Here is an 18,085-nt window from a genome sequence, read left to right on the forward strand (position 1 = left end):
ATTTTGCTTCGTAAAGGCTAAAAGGGTTTTAATATCCCTCGTCATATTATGCGCTCTGCAAAGAAGCGTACAGAACCATATTTTGTCAAATGTCGCTCGCAGTTTTGTCGCTCGCAGCCGCAAGAGAAGAATAATTTGTCACAGAGCGGGCGCTCGCGCGTGTCCGATCGAACTCGTCCTCAAGTTCGGAGCCTTGAATTTGGCGAGGACGAGACGACGCCGCGCTTTCGGAGTCGTGCCAGCGCTGATTCATTGCGAAAGATTAACAACCGCTGTCGCGGTGGCAGACGCGACAGAAATGGCATGCTCTCCGTTACCAGGAGAGAGGAGATCGGGTTATTGCGCGCGATTACTTACGAACGGCGACGACGCCGGCGACGAATTTTCGGCGCGTTATCCCGACGATTAACCGGGGTTAGACGGCATCACGCGTCCCCGGCGTCGTAAATTGGCGCGGATCGGGTGATAATAGTCGGGGGGGGCGAAAAATTATCGAAGATCGCCGATAACGTCTCGAATGAGAACTAATGCACTTACGGCGGCGGCGCAGTAAGAGGTAATCCACTTGTGGTTAAGTGTGTTACTGCACCGACCCTACTTCATCTCTACTTTACGTTTGCCCGGCGCGCGCTGTAACGCTCTCGCTCTAATTCGGGATACGCCACCGGGGAGTGTTTCTCTCTCTTTTTTTTTTCTCGCCCTCGGTGAGGCAGTAAAAGCGAAACGAGCGAGTGAGAACGCGGACGTTTTTCGTCGTAAAAGAATGACGCAAGGCAAATTGAAGCGATAACGTTATTAATATATTGACTTCTGTGTAAAGTCATATACACGTGTTTTTTTTTTACTCGAAAATAAGTTTTTATAGCCAATTTAATAGCGACAACGATAGACACAGGCATGTGCTAATCGGTAAAAGCTGTCGGAAAAAATCATTTTACGCTACATTCCATCTCTCTTTTATCAAAGTAAACGTTTTAGCCTCAAGTCGATTGATACTGATTCCCGATACCTTCGTTTTAGGATATTTTCTCACCGATGAATAAAGATAAGATACTCCATTTTGCGCTCTCTCTCTCTCTCTCTCTCTCTCTCTCTCTCTCTCTCTCTCTCTCTCTTGCGCTCCACTTTGCATTCGCGTGACTCACCAGGTTCGACTCGCGATCTCAATCCACGTAATTCAATCCGCGATGACGCCGTTATGCCGGCCAATTATCATATCATTAACATTTCGAGCTCATTGATTGCTGTACGATGAACCTGTTAACCCGATTTCAGGGTCGAAGAGAAAGGAAGAAAGGAGCGGCGAGAGCTTTTCGACCTGTGGATCGCGTTCAATCCTGGACGTAGGATGGTATAGCCATAAATCGCCGCGGGGGACAATATTAAAATTTCTTTTCCTTTGGAAAGTGATATACGCCGGGTGCTTATCGCCTCGCGAGACGCGAGGGATATCCATTGGAGACATTAATCACCCGCGTGTTCCTTCCGTTAACAAGAAAAATAAATAAAACCACGTCCTGTGACATAAAAAAATATTTTACCGCTCCCTTCGCATTCTCTCTCTCTCTCTCTCTCTCTCTCTCTCTCGCTTCGTCCTTCTCTCCTGCGCGACTCCTGTAATTTCGAATGATAGATCGCAAGAAGTCAGGATATATAACAAAGACTCCTGCTAGTCCTTCGTTCCCCGTACTCTATGTGATACACCGTGCTACCTGCCCCGATCGATTGCATGTAGTTTGCGATGTAGTACTATGTAACCAAACAAATTAACAACGTCTGAAGACAATTTTTTATTTTACAGTTGTTATTATTGCCCACAATTTGGTTGTGTCACCGTTGTTTTTCACGCGAATGCCAATCAGCGAAAAACGCGAAAATAATAGGACGAAAGCTAATGAGAGTATTATATGTAGAGAATACTCGAGGGTGCGAGACAGGTATCTACAGCGCCGAAAGGCGAATTCATCGAAGACATTACCCCGATTTCAATTCGCGGATAGATCGCGCGATCTGTCTGTGTCGGCTCTCGAAAGTATCGTGGCGGGAATGAAATCGTTAGAATTGTCTGCGAGGCAAAATAAAGGGCGTGCGCTGCACGATCACGTCGTGCGATACTTCTCGCACTTCATTACGGCCCGCCAAAGGAGGAAAGAGTGAGAAAGAGAGGGAGACAGACTTCCACCGAGCAGGCGGGTGCGGGCACAGGGATCACGGTTTCGCTGTGCAATCGTGCCGCCACCACTGCCGCCGTTCACTGTGATCGCACGGTCGGTCAGATCGCTAAAAATAATCGCGTTCTCCGAGAACGGTCGGACACGTTAGGAGATCGGCGGCTGCCGGCCGCCCAGCAGTCTACGCCACGATCGCCGGAGTATACCGGGCCAATACGCCGAGCAATTAATCTGCCTTGCTTGCGCGGGTCCGATTTAATCCGCCGATCGCGATCCCGGGGCCGAACACGGCTCGTTTCGCCGTTCGTGTGCCGCGGCGTTTCTCCCCCTTTCTCCCTTTTTCTTTCTCCCGTTCTTTTTTTCTTCTCCTCTCACGCACGCCGGAATCAAATTAATATGCCAATTAATTATTAATCTCCTCTGAGATCCAACTGCTAATATTGATGATACGGGAATTAAAGGTGTGGATTTAAACAACCGGCAACACTTGCACAATCATTATTTCTTTGAATCTCACTGATGGAAATGAAGCAAACACGATACTGTATAAATTATTTAGCGCCTGACGTGTTCATTGGGTTATTTCATCTTACGAATAATAAATAAGTTACTTTCCCTCTGTGTTCACGAGTCGCGTGATATTTTTTTTGCCTTATGTTATAAAAATACTGTTATATATTAATTATAAAATTAATTATAAAATACTGTTAAATATTAGTGGACTTCTGCATTCCAATATAATCAACCATTTCGTATCATTCTTAACCTTTGAAAGAGCCCCCTGATAAAATTTCTATTAAATTTTTATCAAAGTATACCAAGAAGTTATCATTCATCTGTTTTCCCATTTTTCGTATAGAATATTTTACTAATTATAGTTATAATAAGATTTTTGCATGCGCACACGTGAAAGAGAAGATTAATCCAAAAATTCATCAAAGAGTTTACCTAGCTGTTGTTTAATACTTTCGGATTGTAAATAAATTTATATGGCGAAAGCGTGTGCGGGACAGTTATGCGCTGGAATTGGCTCATATATCGCATTAATTTAATATAAATTCTCGCGTCGAATCATGCGATAAAGCGTCTCCGATTGCACGGGTACGTGAATCCATAAATCAAGCAAATCTCGAGATCGATTTCCGCGTAATAACATTTTAGCAATAAAGATCAAAGATTTAAATCATTGATTAATCAATTTCATAATTGTATGATACGCAGGAGATAATGACAACGAACAATAACGGCGACGAAATGACTATTATAATCAGCAATGTGTATACCGTATTGTTGATTACAACCCCCAATCCACAAATCGTTTTTAAACAGCATTATGCACTTAAACTGTACACCTGATAACTGAAACGCGATCAGATCTATTTTTCTCGAAAAATGTTTGCCAGCGAAAATACATAAATCGCTATGTTTCATGTTAATAAAAAGTGATTTATTTCTACACTCATATTTAAAATTTTTTCGTATCTATCAGTATAAACGCTCTTTTAAATTGTTCCATATCAATGTATATATCTTTATAATATATATATAATACTATATTATATTCATAGTATGTAGTCCTGCGTATTTGTATTTCAATTCATTTAATCTTATTTTTTTATGTGTGCATCTTTAAAAAACAAAATAAATCTTACTTCTTTAAGATAAATTTTTAATCACAAATGTATTAACAAGATTGTATTATAACCATTACGCATTGAATTACTTTTCATTTAATATACATTTCCTTCATTTAATGTACATTTCACATTTTCTTAAAGTAAAATTCGCAGAATCTCAAGGCTTCCATTAAGAATTCATATCCGTTAATAATAACGCTTCTAATTATGAAATTCCAGTCCTTCACCATACATAATAATTTCATCTTATATCAATCTTTCTCGTATCCGTAGTCACTCCACTTCCGCCGTTGCTGATGCACGATAAGATCCCGCGTGCGCCTGCCGCCGTTCGATTGATCGATCGATCGGCCGGTCGATCGATCGATCGATCGCTCACCGATCCGCACGACTCTCAAGCGATTCGAACGATTCTCGGTAGATCTCTCGGCGTGTTTGTGCTCGGCGTTGGATCGGCGACCGCCCAGCAGTCTACCCGGTCGCCCCGCGCGCCGGCACGGTGTATACACACCCCACACGTGTGGTCTCCCACCAGAGAGAGGGAAACGCGACGGTGTCCGGCCGTCCCACCTCGCGCGCCTTCACCTGCGGGCCCACCGGCGTATGCGTGCCGGACTGCGTGCGAGCGTCCAGAAAGAGTATATGGAGCGTGTACCTGTGGGTTCTCTCCCTTCCTCTGACCCCCTCCTTTCCTTTCCTCCACGTCTTTCTCTCTCTCTCTCTCTCTTCTGTCTCTTACTCTCTAGATATGGACACAGGGCCGTACGTGCTCTGGATACGTACGTGTCGATTTTCTCCCCGCTCCCCGTCTCTGCACGGACCCAGAATGGCACAGTCGAGTACACCTCATCCCGCTGTCTGGCTCGCATGATGCGACCCAATCTGGTGTCCGTTTGGACTCCCGAGATCTACTATTCCCGTTAACGTCAAGTCGTCGAATATATGTACCCCCTCGCCATTACGTTCAACTCTCTCGCGCGATTGTAAAATTTAGAATATCCCTAAATAAAAATGCAATACACTGTAAAGGAATGTGAAATTACACATAAATATGTGTAAAAATTATATAATTTATAATGGAATATGTAAAATTTTTATTTAATTTTGCAAATGTATCTATATTAGTGAAAACTTATACATTTTTTTCATTATAAAAACTATGCAATTTTATATAATTTTTTTATAACGTAGTCAGAGCTTAACGAAAAGCTTTTTAGATCTCGAATAACAGAAAAACACTCGAGACAATTCGTAAATTATTTACCGACCATAACTTACACGCGTCAAGTGTCCCGATATATTCTTGGCCTTACAGCGGTTATTTGAAGAAATCCAGATTTGCTTCACCGGAAACGATGCATTTGTCTGCGACGCACGCGACACGATTTATAAAATATCGCGACGATACGGGTCATCTTAAATAAAAGCTACTTATTCCGCGCTCGTAACCGTCACGAGTCTGTCATGCGCACGGATATTTTTCCGATATCGGATCGGCCCGGTATCGTCTGTCAGAAATATACGCGGGAATATGGCACTGGCGCGCGTTAGAGATGGACGGCGTGTCAGATTCTCGAAGGCCAGCCGGCGCGGATCAAGCCCGGATGCGAGTGCCCGGGTGCGATCCTTTCTGGATCGGCCGAAAGTGTCACGGCGGCGATGACGAGATACACGCCATTATCGAGTGACCCTCTCAGCACTATTTACCCGAAGCACCGTTGCGTCGTCGTTGCACCGCGGTGCACCGTTGCATCGCATCGTACGGCCCGCTCGCGCCGTACGATGCGACGTCCTACATACGTGGCCGCGTGTCGAACACACAACGATAATTGGCATCAATTAATATCGATAGTAATTCGCCGCCGGGGCCGTAGAATCTGCGCGCCGCGAATCATCGGCGATCGCATCAAGCGATCGCGAATCGATTGAGGTTCGACGAGGAGAGCGAAGGTGGCGGGGGGGGAGAGGAGGGAGGGAGGTCAGAACGACACGTGTTCCGTGAGATTTTACGACGTACCAACGCGTTCGCGTGACGCCGTATCGAGTAGCCTATTAACGGAGTTAAACGCGACGCGACCGCGAACGATCACGGCGATAGAATGCGTTGAAGCATTAATGAGATGATCGGCGGAAGGAATCTTTATTCATCAACGTCGCGCGCTCGTTTCATTCACCGAGAAAAAAAAGTAGTAGCAGTAACTATAATGTCACTATACTTTATGGTTTTAGACCCAGCCATATTTTTATAGTTATTCGACAATATAAATTATAGCTTGTTTAAAATATATTCAAATTCTCATAATAATATTGATTTATGCAGCTTATGATTGCCATCACTAAAATAGAAATTTTATTACCGTATTATAGGAATAATTACTATAAAATATTCCTAACTATTTTATTTCACTATGCAATTATAGTCGTAAATATTACACATTTTTTTCTTAGTGCTTAAAAGAGGTACACGATAAATCTAAAAGACACGAGAGAATGAGAGATGTACGATAAATAAATAAAAATCAATATCATTAAACATTTAATTAAATTATACCGCTATAGATACAGAAAAGGGTTTTATTATGTCTTTAAAATATCGTGTTATACATTAAATGTGAATTGTACGTGTGCGAACTTACCAGAAAAGTTTCAATTTCGGTCGCGCTGCAGCAAGTTTCGAAAGTCTCCGGCACCGCACGGGCGCCGTAAAAGGAAACGTTCCCACACGCATCATCGTTATTCGCGATCTCAAAAGTTCAGCTGTGAACAGTCGCTTGAAAATTTTGCGTGGCACCGCTGGCAAAATTTTGTGCAAGAGTTCTCGCCGCGACACTCGGAGGGTGGAATTTGCACGGAAAGTTTAATTCAAATTGGTCGACGGTATGTTTCACGAACTGGCGCGTTTGCGGACGGCAGAGCGCGAACGTAGACGTTCGACCGGTCGAAAGTGCGAGGAGGGCGGTCACGAAGAATGTAGGAAATGACGTACACGCAGGTAATTTGTTTCCGGAAACTCGGTATATCAGCCTGATTGCCTGCTCGGCACGCGCGTTTCATTTCACACGTCACGAGGACACGCAAAGGCGACAGTCCTCCTGTGAGGGATCGCTGGGTTTGCACGGTTCCAGCAAGCTTGCAGTGCAAAAGCGATGAAAAATGAAGTCACCGAGAACTTCAAATATACAACGTGTAAATATACGGACGATATTTAATTTCATCGTTGCAGCTTTACAATTGCAAAAGCAATACGGTGAGTTTAGAATTATTGTGTACGTTGATATTTGTGATAAAAAAGCTTTTATTTTGAAAGGATTCTTTTTTAGCAAAAATACTGCAAAATCACCGTAGATAAAGTGCCAAAGTGTTTTATTTTCCCAATGGTATTTCCCTCAATAAAATATCACGTAAACTGGTAAAGTAGAGATTATCTCGAATATTCGAGATGTTCCATATTACCTTTGTAGATCGTGAAATAACGTTTGCGCAAGGCTCTATGATAATTGATCAGTTACGTTTCAAGAAGCACACAGTGCATATCAAGCGCACTCGTTTTCAGACAGATTATATGGCATGCATTAACAGAATTGTGCCGTTGAGCTCCGCGAGACTAAGTTTGCGTCCAAGTGATATGCTTAATTCGCAACATAATGCGCATGCTAATTTATTTACGTATGCTCCTGCCTAACTCGGGAATCCCTTATGGCAACTTTATATTTTGCTACTCGACAAAATGGCACGGGAAGCGCTCTCACGGCTCTACAAAAGAAAACGCGCAAAGAGCACGAACAGCGATATACGTGGATAACCACCCACAAAAGGACGAAACTACCAGAAATATAATTTTGTTGTAATATAAACTGTACCGACTGCTAGATTTACCCTGCAATCTTCTATATAGACGTCGTAATTCGTTCGCGATCGATCGCACGGGTCTGCTTAAGCACTTTAAAAGATTGTTATTCAGAATCTTATGAAAAAGCGAAACCGCGAAAATGACCATGCGAACTCTCCTGCGAGTCACGTACGTAAGAATGCCGTCTTATCGCAACCCCGTACATTACCGTAATGGATAGCGTGGGATAACTAATCAAGATCGCGTTCCTGTACAAGTATATCAGACGCGCTTGACACACGCGGTACGTACATACACGGGTAACTCGCGGCTTGAAGAATTACGGAAAGTGCTCGCACGACTGCCGAAGAAGATATAGATCGTCCGATAGTGCACCGAGAAATGGATGGAAGAGTATAAAGATAAAAGGATCGCGGAAAGGAGCTGGAATGGAGAAAAGAGAGACGCAATAATATGTGATAAGATATCGCGATACTCTTGACGCTCTCCTTCAATTCTCTCTACATCTCTGTCCCTCTCTCTCTCTCTCTCTCTCTCTCTCTCTCTCTCTGGTTTGCTTTACGCCGCTCTGGTATAAACTAACAGAATGTGAGAACGAGTTTCCGATTAAGGTCTCATAATTGACGTTTCCAACCTTCTCCCTCCCCGGCTTAATCACCGTCAACTGAGAAAGGAACTCGCGGACCTGCTGTTACAGATCACGGATCAACGAACCGTCACCGAATTGCTTGAAAATATATTGCTTTACATACATATTATTTTCACCTTTAGTAAAAATTGTATTTCCAGGAGGAATAAAGGGTAAAATGTTTACTTGTATTCTATGTGATAAATTCTTCAAGTATTCAGATTTAAGAAAAAATTATTTATATTATTATATTAATTTGTAAAGCACACAGATAAACGTATTATAAAAATTATTTAAAATTTTCGCAAGGATTATTTTGATAATTTCATGATGCAACAATGTTTATATTACTAATATAAATGACGAAATTTTAATTAACGCACGTATTAATTACGCTTTGTTATATAATGTACATTGGTACTTCTTGATCGCTACTTAAAAATTTCCGAATCGCATTTCAGATACGCGCCGATCGATACTGACGATCGTTACTATGAACGTTTTACTAATTAGTCCTGTCTTGAAAAAAAAATCCCTCCACGTCAACACGGTCTATCGCTTCGTCGGGATTCGCTCGTAATTAGTGCGCCGGCTAATTAGCGCGTTGCACAATTACGAGGCGTCGCTCACCATCGGCGAGGGTGTGGATATCCTGGGGGGAGAAAAAAAGGCCAGGCTAATTATTTCATCACGACAATTCGGTGAGATTGTTAAGTTTATTAAGATTGGGGGAGTAGTCGAAGATCCGATTACCCTCCGTCGCACTTGCACGTGATAAATCTACTTAACGAAGTACACGAAGCGGGAAAGTACGTGGATCGTGTACTGCAGGGCCGACCGAAACTCGCATGCGATCCTCGATAGAATGTAACTTGTGCGTTTTCAAGGAAATTTATAACCCCAACTTCCTTCTTCTCATTATATGCGCTTATTATTATTATTATTATTATATTAACTTTCGGTGTAATCACTTAATCAGTACGAAGGGAAATTTAGGGTTTGTCCCTCTGCGGAGTTCCGAGGTTCCCTCAAACACGACAATCCCCTAAACACGAGCCAGCCCTGTGTCTGCTTTTCGCCGGCTTCCCTCTTGTATTCTGTCACGATCGCAACATCTTCGGCGTACGATAATGGGATAAGTCGCGAAAACTTTCGATCCGCCGTCGAGATGGATGTAATACCGGCGCGGAGTGCAGGTAGGCGTTAAGCAAACGAGCGCAACAGTTATGAACTCCCGCGGACGAGGAGAGGCGAGCGATGGGAGGAAGAGGGAAGGGACGACGAAGGCGACGAAGACGTACGACGGAAACGTTAACGACACGACGGTGGATATAATACCAGCTGGTAGTTTCCGAGCACGTCAAAGGGCCCCGTGCTCGTTTTCTCGCCAGAATTCGCTTATCTTCGCCCGAAACTTGGGTAAGCGATCGGTCCTGAGGCGTTGTTCCAACTACGTTGGACTGATTAAAATGGCGTTTGTGAAAATCGATACATCGCGATAATCACGAGACGCCGCCGTCTCACAAGACCATCCCCGACTGTCACGTACCTCGCCTCTCGGCATACACCTGAGAGTCTTGGATCCTGTGTTTACGCGGTTCTGTTTCTCCTGGGAACTAACCGTACCGCACTAATTAATTATACAAATAAATCCCCAAACAAAAATTAATTCGCAACGTACACTCGCAATTGCGATTCAACTGAAAGATTCGAAAGAGGAAGTTGAAATAGTTTTGAAATGAAATACAAATTTCAACGCGCACGACTGTTTCGAGGTTTTGCATGAGTGAAATAAATTTCGTTTACCGTCTGAACTCCGTATTAATCGATCTCCGCTTATATATTATCTTTCCTTCGATATTCCATATATAATTCGCATCGTAAAACTTATTTTCATTCGTTGTGATATTACTTTATACTAAAACAAAGCGAGATGTGGAATGCGAAAGTAGTAACGTCTATTACGATTGTAAAACCATCTGTATCGCATCCGCATTGCATATTTAGTCGTATTAGGTCGATTGCGTGACTGTCCATAAATAAACGTTAACCTGTATCGAGAGGCAAATTGCAACAAAATAAAATAAAACTGAGCTATCTGTACTAATTACTGGTATTACTTGCAATGACATGGCAGCAAGCGCATGCTGTAATTTCCATTTAAATAAAACTAAAATAACATTGGGTATTTTAAAACTTCCAAAATTCTACGGTTTTATAAAAAAAAAAGAATTTTTTTTCACTACGTCCAAAACATGTTCAATAAGGATTTAATAATAGAATTATTTAAATTAAAGATTAGTTGAAATAATTTGAATGCAAATATACCATATAAATCATCGAGAATTACCAGGAATGATGTTAGCAATTTAACCACGCATTATTGCGCGTACTCCGGTATTACACAGTTATTTAATTAGAGCACAAATTGCTGGTTTAATGGTTTACATACTCTCGCGTAATAATCAAAGACTTTTGAAAGTATAATTGTTTATCAGCTTATATTTTTCTAGCTTTTATCCCCCGACTTTTTAATAAAATTTTAGGATAAGTATTAACCAAATCGAATTCTGCAATAAACATAAAATGCTTTATTATTTCCTATGATGTACATTTTCTATGATGTTTACGATCGTGTATCGATTATCTTTATGCAACTCTTCGTATCAATTACACAAATAATTCATCATCTGTTCCAAAAAATTAGTTATAACAGTGATTCGACTGTCGAGTGTGCTGATCTCTTAAAAGAAATAGTTTATCATCTTTCTATCTTTACCAATAAATATGTATATTTATTTATTTTTATTGTTATAAAAATTAAAAAGTTAAAAATAAAAAATTACTTTTGTTAAAAAATACTTAGCATGTAAAAAATATAATTGTCAACGAGAATAATATAGTTGTATATATAATATATCAATTCATCAAAACTAAAAATCTTTTTTATAAGTTTCCAATAAAATTTTCTTTAACAAAATTTATTGAAGATTATAGAATAAGGTTCTGGCTCTAAATTGCACAAAAAAACTTTTTATTGTGTGATTCCTTAGAAATAAATAATTAGAAACAGATTAATAATTATTCGATAAAACACACAAATAAAATAAGAATTAATTAAAACAAAAAGTAATGAAAATGGAATTATGGTACTATATTAATTATATGACTGGCACTGTTTGAAGTAACTAAAATAATTTCTATCCATATCTAATATTCAGTTCAATTGGAATCATCCAACAGAAGGAAAAAGCATTGTCAAATTGTCGAGGAGGTCGGCACAAATGTCTCGTATATAGAGTAGCAGTAGCCAACTATCACGTTTCATTAATGCCTCTTATTCCGTTAACGTTGGAGATCGAGCGCGCGTGCGCCTCGCTCTCTCTCGCTCGTTCGTTCCGACCTGTCTGTCGTCGTCGCGATTACGCGCCACTTGTTAAGGACAGGTGGAACCGACGCGCGCGCTCACGATTACCGCTTACGTTCCATCACGACACGAAGTTCAAGATAAGAAGAAAATTTGCAAGCCTGCGACACCGATCCCGTCATCCTCGAATGCCCGCGTGGAATTTGTCGTATCGCCAGCGGCTTTCTACTTTTCCGCGCCGAGCGTTTAAGGTAAATCAAATCGGATCGTTCCTTACTCGTGTCTCAATTGTGCCGGCAATTTCTACGCCGCTACACAAGGGAGAGACGTTGAAAATTTTCCAACGTTTAATGTTAGAAAGGAAACTTTGTGCGAAGTAATCTGCTTTTTCATCTCGATCCTTCAGTCGCGGAAATGTAAAGTGTGTTTATTCAGATTGAGAAATTTGTCAAATGCGAATCTTGGAATCGTGTTTGACAGAGCACAGAATGAAAACGTATTCCAACATTATAATTTTGACGATCTACAATTAATCAAAAGTCACGTTCTAAAAAACTCATTATTTCTTCCTATCTAAATTATTTTTATATAAGAATTCTAATACAATTGGCTTCGGGTAAATGTAAGCGAGAAACCGAAATATATATATAATACATGAAATTCCCTATCGAACCCGATGCCATTTGCAGGGATCTCAGGAGCGTGGCTCCCGGAGAGGAAATATAACCCTGTTCCATCGTTCGTCACGTTCGGCGCGATAAATCGACCGCGGAAGGTCGTCATGCGAGTCAAGCGGCGTGGAATCATCCGGCCATGCGGTCCATGCAGTCACTAAGATGGGAAAGGACAGTGATCTCGGCGACGCCGACAGATCGCGCGGAGAGGTGGAAGCGCATTGAACCGACGGCGACGCCGGCAGTAAATTGGATCACCTTCAAAAATTCACCGCCCGTTAAGAACCGGCGCGATGATTCGCGATGATTACGCGCGGGTAGTACGAGGGAAAACGCTAGACGCGCGGAAATTCGGTACGAGGCGCGACGCGACGGGCGCGGATTCGCGACTTACGTGGCGGGTTAAATATAAGCGGCGCGACGCGCGGCAGCCGTTCCGACGATCGCGTCCCCGAGAGCGCTTGCTCCTCCACGTAGTAGGCGTCGTAGTCGCAGCAGCAAGATAATCCAAACGTTCGGACGCTCGGTTGGCGATTACGCCGTCCTTGAAATTCGCGGAAGCGCGAGGAGAGATGTTCGTTGCGACATTTAGAGCGACCCCTCGCCATTCCAAAGAGGAGATTCCTTTGTGGCAATATTACAATTTTTCCGAGATTAGATATGAATTTTGTAAAACGATTTCTCATGGTATCATTAAATATCATACGATGAAATATGTCAGTTCATCGAAGCAATTGAAGATATTCGAAATTGCGTACGTTATAAATTCTATGACTTCAATATCTCAATCTTGTTTGCCGTAAATGTTCGATGATTCCAGTGTGTCGAATATGAGAATAAATTGATTCAAAACACGCGCATATATCGTACAAAAGGAATTAAAATGTATCAAAGCAATACTGCGGGGATTACAACGAATTTATAATGTGGCTCAATGAAAATTGCATTTGAAAGTAAATTCCACTAAATTTCCATACAATTTTTTTTTTTTTTTGGTAGCAGTTTATACTTTAACTAACGGTTAAAAACATGTTCCGTAAATTAATAAAAGTTAGTGCTGCGAATTTAAACGTAAAATGTGCCTGCATACCCGTGCTATATCAGGCGCGAATTAAAATATTCACGTGCGTTTACATAAGTTAGCTGCCATATTGCCGGGCTGTCTGCAAAAGGGAAATATGTACACGCGCCTGTTGAAGCATCCCTTTCCATATTAACAATATTGCCGCGTGCTATATCCCAAAACTGATCGAGAATTCTGCATCGACGACGACGACGACAACGTTTCAGCGCTAAAAAAAAAAAACTATCAAGCAGAGTGTATCGAGCTCGATCGTACCCCCGAGTCATCGCAAATCGATCGAAGCGGCCGGTCTGCGATGAACAATTATCCGGAACAAGTGAGATATCACGTGGTGTGCTCCTGTTTATTCGAGCGCGCGCGCGCGCGGATGCCCTTAGGTATGTTAAATTCTTTCGCGTGCTCAAATATGCAGCGGATTTATTGGCGTATTTTACGGATCGATACTAGCCGTATCGAGTTAATAATTCCTTCTTGCGATGTGTGCCTCGAAACCAAAATACCTAGGCTGCTAAAAGCCTTTAATTATAACTCCGCTAAGTTGATTTCGAAATTAATCGGGTTTAACGAAATTGACTTTTCTCTCTCATTACATTCAAGAACACGTTTTTATTACAATTATTACAACCGAAGTACGCAAGTCGTCGAACATTAAAGAGAAATGTTTAAAATTTTTAACAAGATCGTACTGTAATGCGATAAAAAGTTTTGCATAAACTTTGAGATGCATACATTCGTCAGTTTATGTTCACGAGTGTATAATGCCTCAAGTAACTTTGTTCTTTTAACAATTTTATCATTGCTTCTTTTAGGACAATCTACAAACTTAGAAACTAAATTAAGAAGTTATAATAATTGTCACTGCAAAACATGATTTTTGCAAAATAATTTTATTTTATTTATTGATAAACCACAAATACTGTTTAATAAACGCAAAACCGTAATATTAAAAATTCTAGATTACGAATAAGAAGAAATTTATAACGCGGCAGCTTTTTAATCAAGACTAATTACTGTTTCATAGAAGAATGCTTTAGCACCGACATTGTAAGAATTTCTTTGAAAAATTACGTTTTTCAAAAAGAGAAATCAGTATATATACGTATATAATAGCGATTCTTACAAGAGAATTATTAGATTAGTTTACATCTTTTAAAGAAAATGTTTATGCAGCCCGAGATAAATTAATGTTGTATTAAATAAAAACTTGAAAACGAAGACGTGAGATAAAAAGCGTAATAAGTGCCACAATAAAAAAAAGCTCGGAGAAATTTATTTCTCTCTAAATAATACTTAGTCATTTGAAGAATGTAAATAAAACCATTCCTTTCTACATTCATTCAAAACATTCATTTCAGTAGTTTGAAACAAAATAATTCTCTCTTTCATTTTTATGTCGAGTCTTTTATTTCCACCGGCACGCGTCCGATTGACTAAGAACTGTAGATCGTACAATTTTTGGAACTCACCGTAATCCGGTCGAACGACAGCTTGGACGACCTGTTCGTTCTTCTTATTTCGGATCACCGGCTCGCCGAGGATCGTGAAGTTCCTGGGTCCCACGCGATTCACAAACACTAGATACACTTTGCCCCTTTTAATATTGGCTCGCACCACACCACTCGGATTATCGCGTTGTTGCTGCTGCTGCTGCTGCTCGTGGCCGTTGCACACGGTCGACTTACCGGGCACCAATTTGTCGCGGAAGTGCAGCCGCACGCTGTCGTTCTTCTGCAACGGCTGAAAGCCCGGCTGGCTCTTGTATACCTGCTTCACCTCGAAGGTCACCGCGTAGTTCAGGCCGGGCTTCCTCCGCGAGGACATGCTGCGAGCCTTGCCCTCGAACACGGTGGGCGCCAGGTAAGCCCGATTGCCCACGTCGACATCGGGACACCAATTCTGACCGCGGCAGCCTCTGTCCTTGTTCCGGCAACGGCGTCGCTGCTCGCGCGGCGAATCCGCCTTGATGCGGTTCTTTGGTCGTTGCTTCGCCGATCTGGTGACCCGCGGTCGCTGCATCGACGACTCTGCCGTTAATGAGTAGACAAGGGGTGCCTGCGTCGAGGAGTGACGGGGTGCGCGAGTCAGACCGGACTCGTTTATCTCCGGGTGAAAGGCGTGAACGCGCGTCTTCGTCTCGAGGATATCCTCCTCCGCTTCCGCTTGCTCGGGACTCGGCGCTGATACATCACGCCGAATTCCAAGTGCCACCTCGGGCGACGTTGCTCCACGTGTTGCGAAAGAGTACGAGATCTGTCGCATCCCGTCGTTCCTCGAAGATCGTTCTCCATCTCCGAAGGAGTGTTCTCCGAGATTCACTAGGCTCAAATCAACTGGTGATTTGATCTCGACGTCGAAGTCGCGATCAGCAGGACGAACCTCGGACTCGAATAACTGTTCCGAGTACCACGGGATTTCTCGTGACTGGTGCCCCGTGACTTCGTGAACTCTGATTTTGGCCTCCTCGTCCACCACCCCGTTTTTCGACAACGGACGATAATAATGCCTCGATGATGTAACCCCAACGGACGTTTTTCCAAGGGGAATGGCGGGGGGTGCCGCAGCGAGCGCCAGTGCGCCCCACCAGCCGCTTAAGAACCCGGCCAAAAGCAGAGGCGCCCACATCATCCAACCTGGTTGGCGGTGTGATCGGGGGTGAGGTCGACACCTCGGTCACCCCGATTCGCACAGAGGCACGAGCTCTTCGCCCCCTCCTCCTCCTCCTCCTCCTCCTCCTCCACCTCCTCGTGCTCGGGGAGCCGTACCCCTTTTGCTGTCACTAGTGTTTTGCTGATGATTCCTATGTTAGTCCTGTCTCTCAATCCTCTTCGTTTATTCCTCCCCCCCTCGCGATTAGTCACCTACGGTGACCCGGTTCACGGTTTCGTCTCTCCCGCTCGCCAAATGGCTAAATCTGTCGTAGTCGGCCTCCCTCTTCCGGATCTTCAGACTCCTCACGAAGTGTTGTACCACCAATAGTGGAACGTTTCCGAGGTTTCTTCCATATTCCTTTTCATCCTACGCGATACCATTTCCCTCATCCTCAGAGCCGGCGGGAGCAGCCACGGCGAGCCGCACCATGCAACCGCTTCTCTCTCTTTCTCTCTCTTTCTCTCTCCTTGTCCTCACGTCTTTTGCTTTTTTCTCCCTGGAACGGTATCGTCGTATTATCGCAGATGATTCCGACCGGCGGCTGCGACGATCGCGGACGCGACAACCAGCATTGATCTCTCATAAGTCGTCGTGATCATTATGATTCGCGCTCGGCATTCTGTCGTTTTCGACTTGATGAACCGCCGAGGGGCCTCATCGACTATTATTTACTGCGAGTCCTTCCACAACGGAGTCCGCGAATCCTTCAACGGGCCCCGATTCCCGATAGAGTCGATAAATCAGCCGAGCGACGAGCAGTCCTCTCTAGTCCACGTGCTCGTTCGCGTTCATAGGTAGGCGGATGTACCGATCGACCTCGCAGCAGGGAACACCCGCGAATACTGTCGGGAACGCCGTTTCCTTGCGACCCGTCAGCGACATTGAGTCGTACGAAATCGTCCGCGATCGTCTCACCAACCCCTCGCGCACTGTCCGGAACACAGTGATATCGCGTAGAACTCCGCGAAGCGGTAAAGAGAGAAAGAGAGAAAAAGAGAGAGAGAGAGGGAAAGATGGGGAGGAAAAGGGAGAGAGAGAGAGAGAGACACGGTCGTCAAGGATTCTCTGTGTAACGGAGACGAGAACAGGAATACGAAGACGATAGTGACGGCAACGACGACGACGATGATGAAGAGGAAAGTGTCGGCTTCCTCTCTGACCAGCCGAGACACTATTTAAATATACCCACGAAAGACGAGCGCTCCTCTCTCGACTGCACGGCCGCTCGCGCACTAACACTTTTCAGCCCGCGGTTCTCTTGCGCGCGTACTTCGTTTTTTCGACACGGGCCACCCTCGCCGATAATGAAAAAGGCGGGAGGAAGAATCAGAGAGACGTTTGAGAGACGTTGTCGCCCACACTCCCGGCGAGCGCGTTATCACGCTTTCTCCGCGCTCCGATTCCGCAACTTTTTCTCTCCCTCTCTCTCTCCCTTAATTTTTTTCCTCTTCTTTTTCTTCCTATCTCCTCTCTCTCGCGCGAAAAACCGCTTCCTCTCGCGCGGAGACGGACCGCGCGCGCGGTCTCCGTGCGGGACGATCGTCGTCAACGACGGGTGATCGGGTGGTCGTCGCGTGTGTCGTCGCACGCGGCATACACACGCACACACACCCACGAGGCGCCTCGCGTGTCACGCGTGTCGCGAGAGACTGGAGGAAGGGAGAGAGAACGTCGGTGGCCCCGCGTCGGGCGCGCGCGACGGTTCAAATTAGACTGAGCGGCCCGCTCGCGCAGGCTGAGGCCGGCCACAGCGCCAGCGGCGCCTGGCGGACGCCGGTCGAGGCTTGCGCGCGCACCGCGGCCGCGCGCGAGTGAGACGGAGCGACGACGACGACGACGGTGGACGGAGCGATGACGGGACCTTTAAGAACCTGTATAACAACGACCTAACAACCGAAGGAACCGCACGCGTGATCCTCCCGGTCCTTCTCTCTCCGGCTCACCTCTCGCTCTCCTTCTCTCTTTTCCTCCTTTCGTCTTTCTATCTTTCCCGCGAGGTCCCTCGCCATCCTCTCTGTCTCCTTC

General features: G+C 44.0%; 1 protein-coding gene and 1 long non-coding RNA gene across 3 annotated transcripts in view; one reads left to right on the forward strand and one right to left on the reverse strand.

Moving 5' to 3' along the window:
• Positions 1-17,798, reverse strand: part of LOC105830721 (protein vein) — a 359,320-nt gene extending 341,522 nt beyond the window's left edge. For both annotated transcript variants that reach the window (XM_028192643.2, XM_028192642.2), the window contains exon 1: positions 14,878-17,798. In XM_028192643.2, coding sequence (XP_028048444.2) covers positions 14,878-16,036 — 1,159 coding nt within the window. In that variant the 5' untranslated portion in view covers positions 16,037-17,798. The remainder of the gene's footprint in view (positions 1-14,877) is intronic.
• On the forward strand, positions 11,423-13,633 carry LOC118645541. Its single transcript, XR_004963250.1, has 2 exons — positions 11,423-11,904; positions 12,343-13,633. It is a non-coding gene; the product is annotated as an uncharacterized LOC118645541 (long non-coding RNA).
• Positions 17,799-18,085: the final 287 nt, after the last annotated feature.

The sequence above is a fragment of the Monomorium pharaonis genome, chromosome 5 (genome assembly GCF_013373865.1).
Source record: "Monomorium pharaonis isolate MP-MQ-018 chromosome 5, ASM1337386v2, whole genome shotgun sequence".
NCBI lineage: Eukaryota > Metazoa > Arthropoda > Insecta > Hymenoptera > Formicidae > Monomorium > Monomorium pharaonis.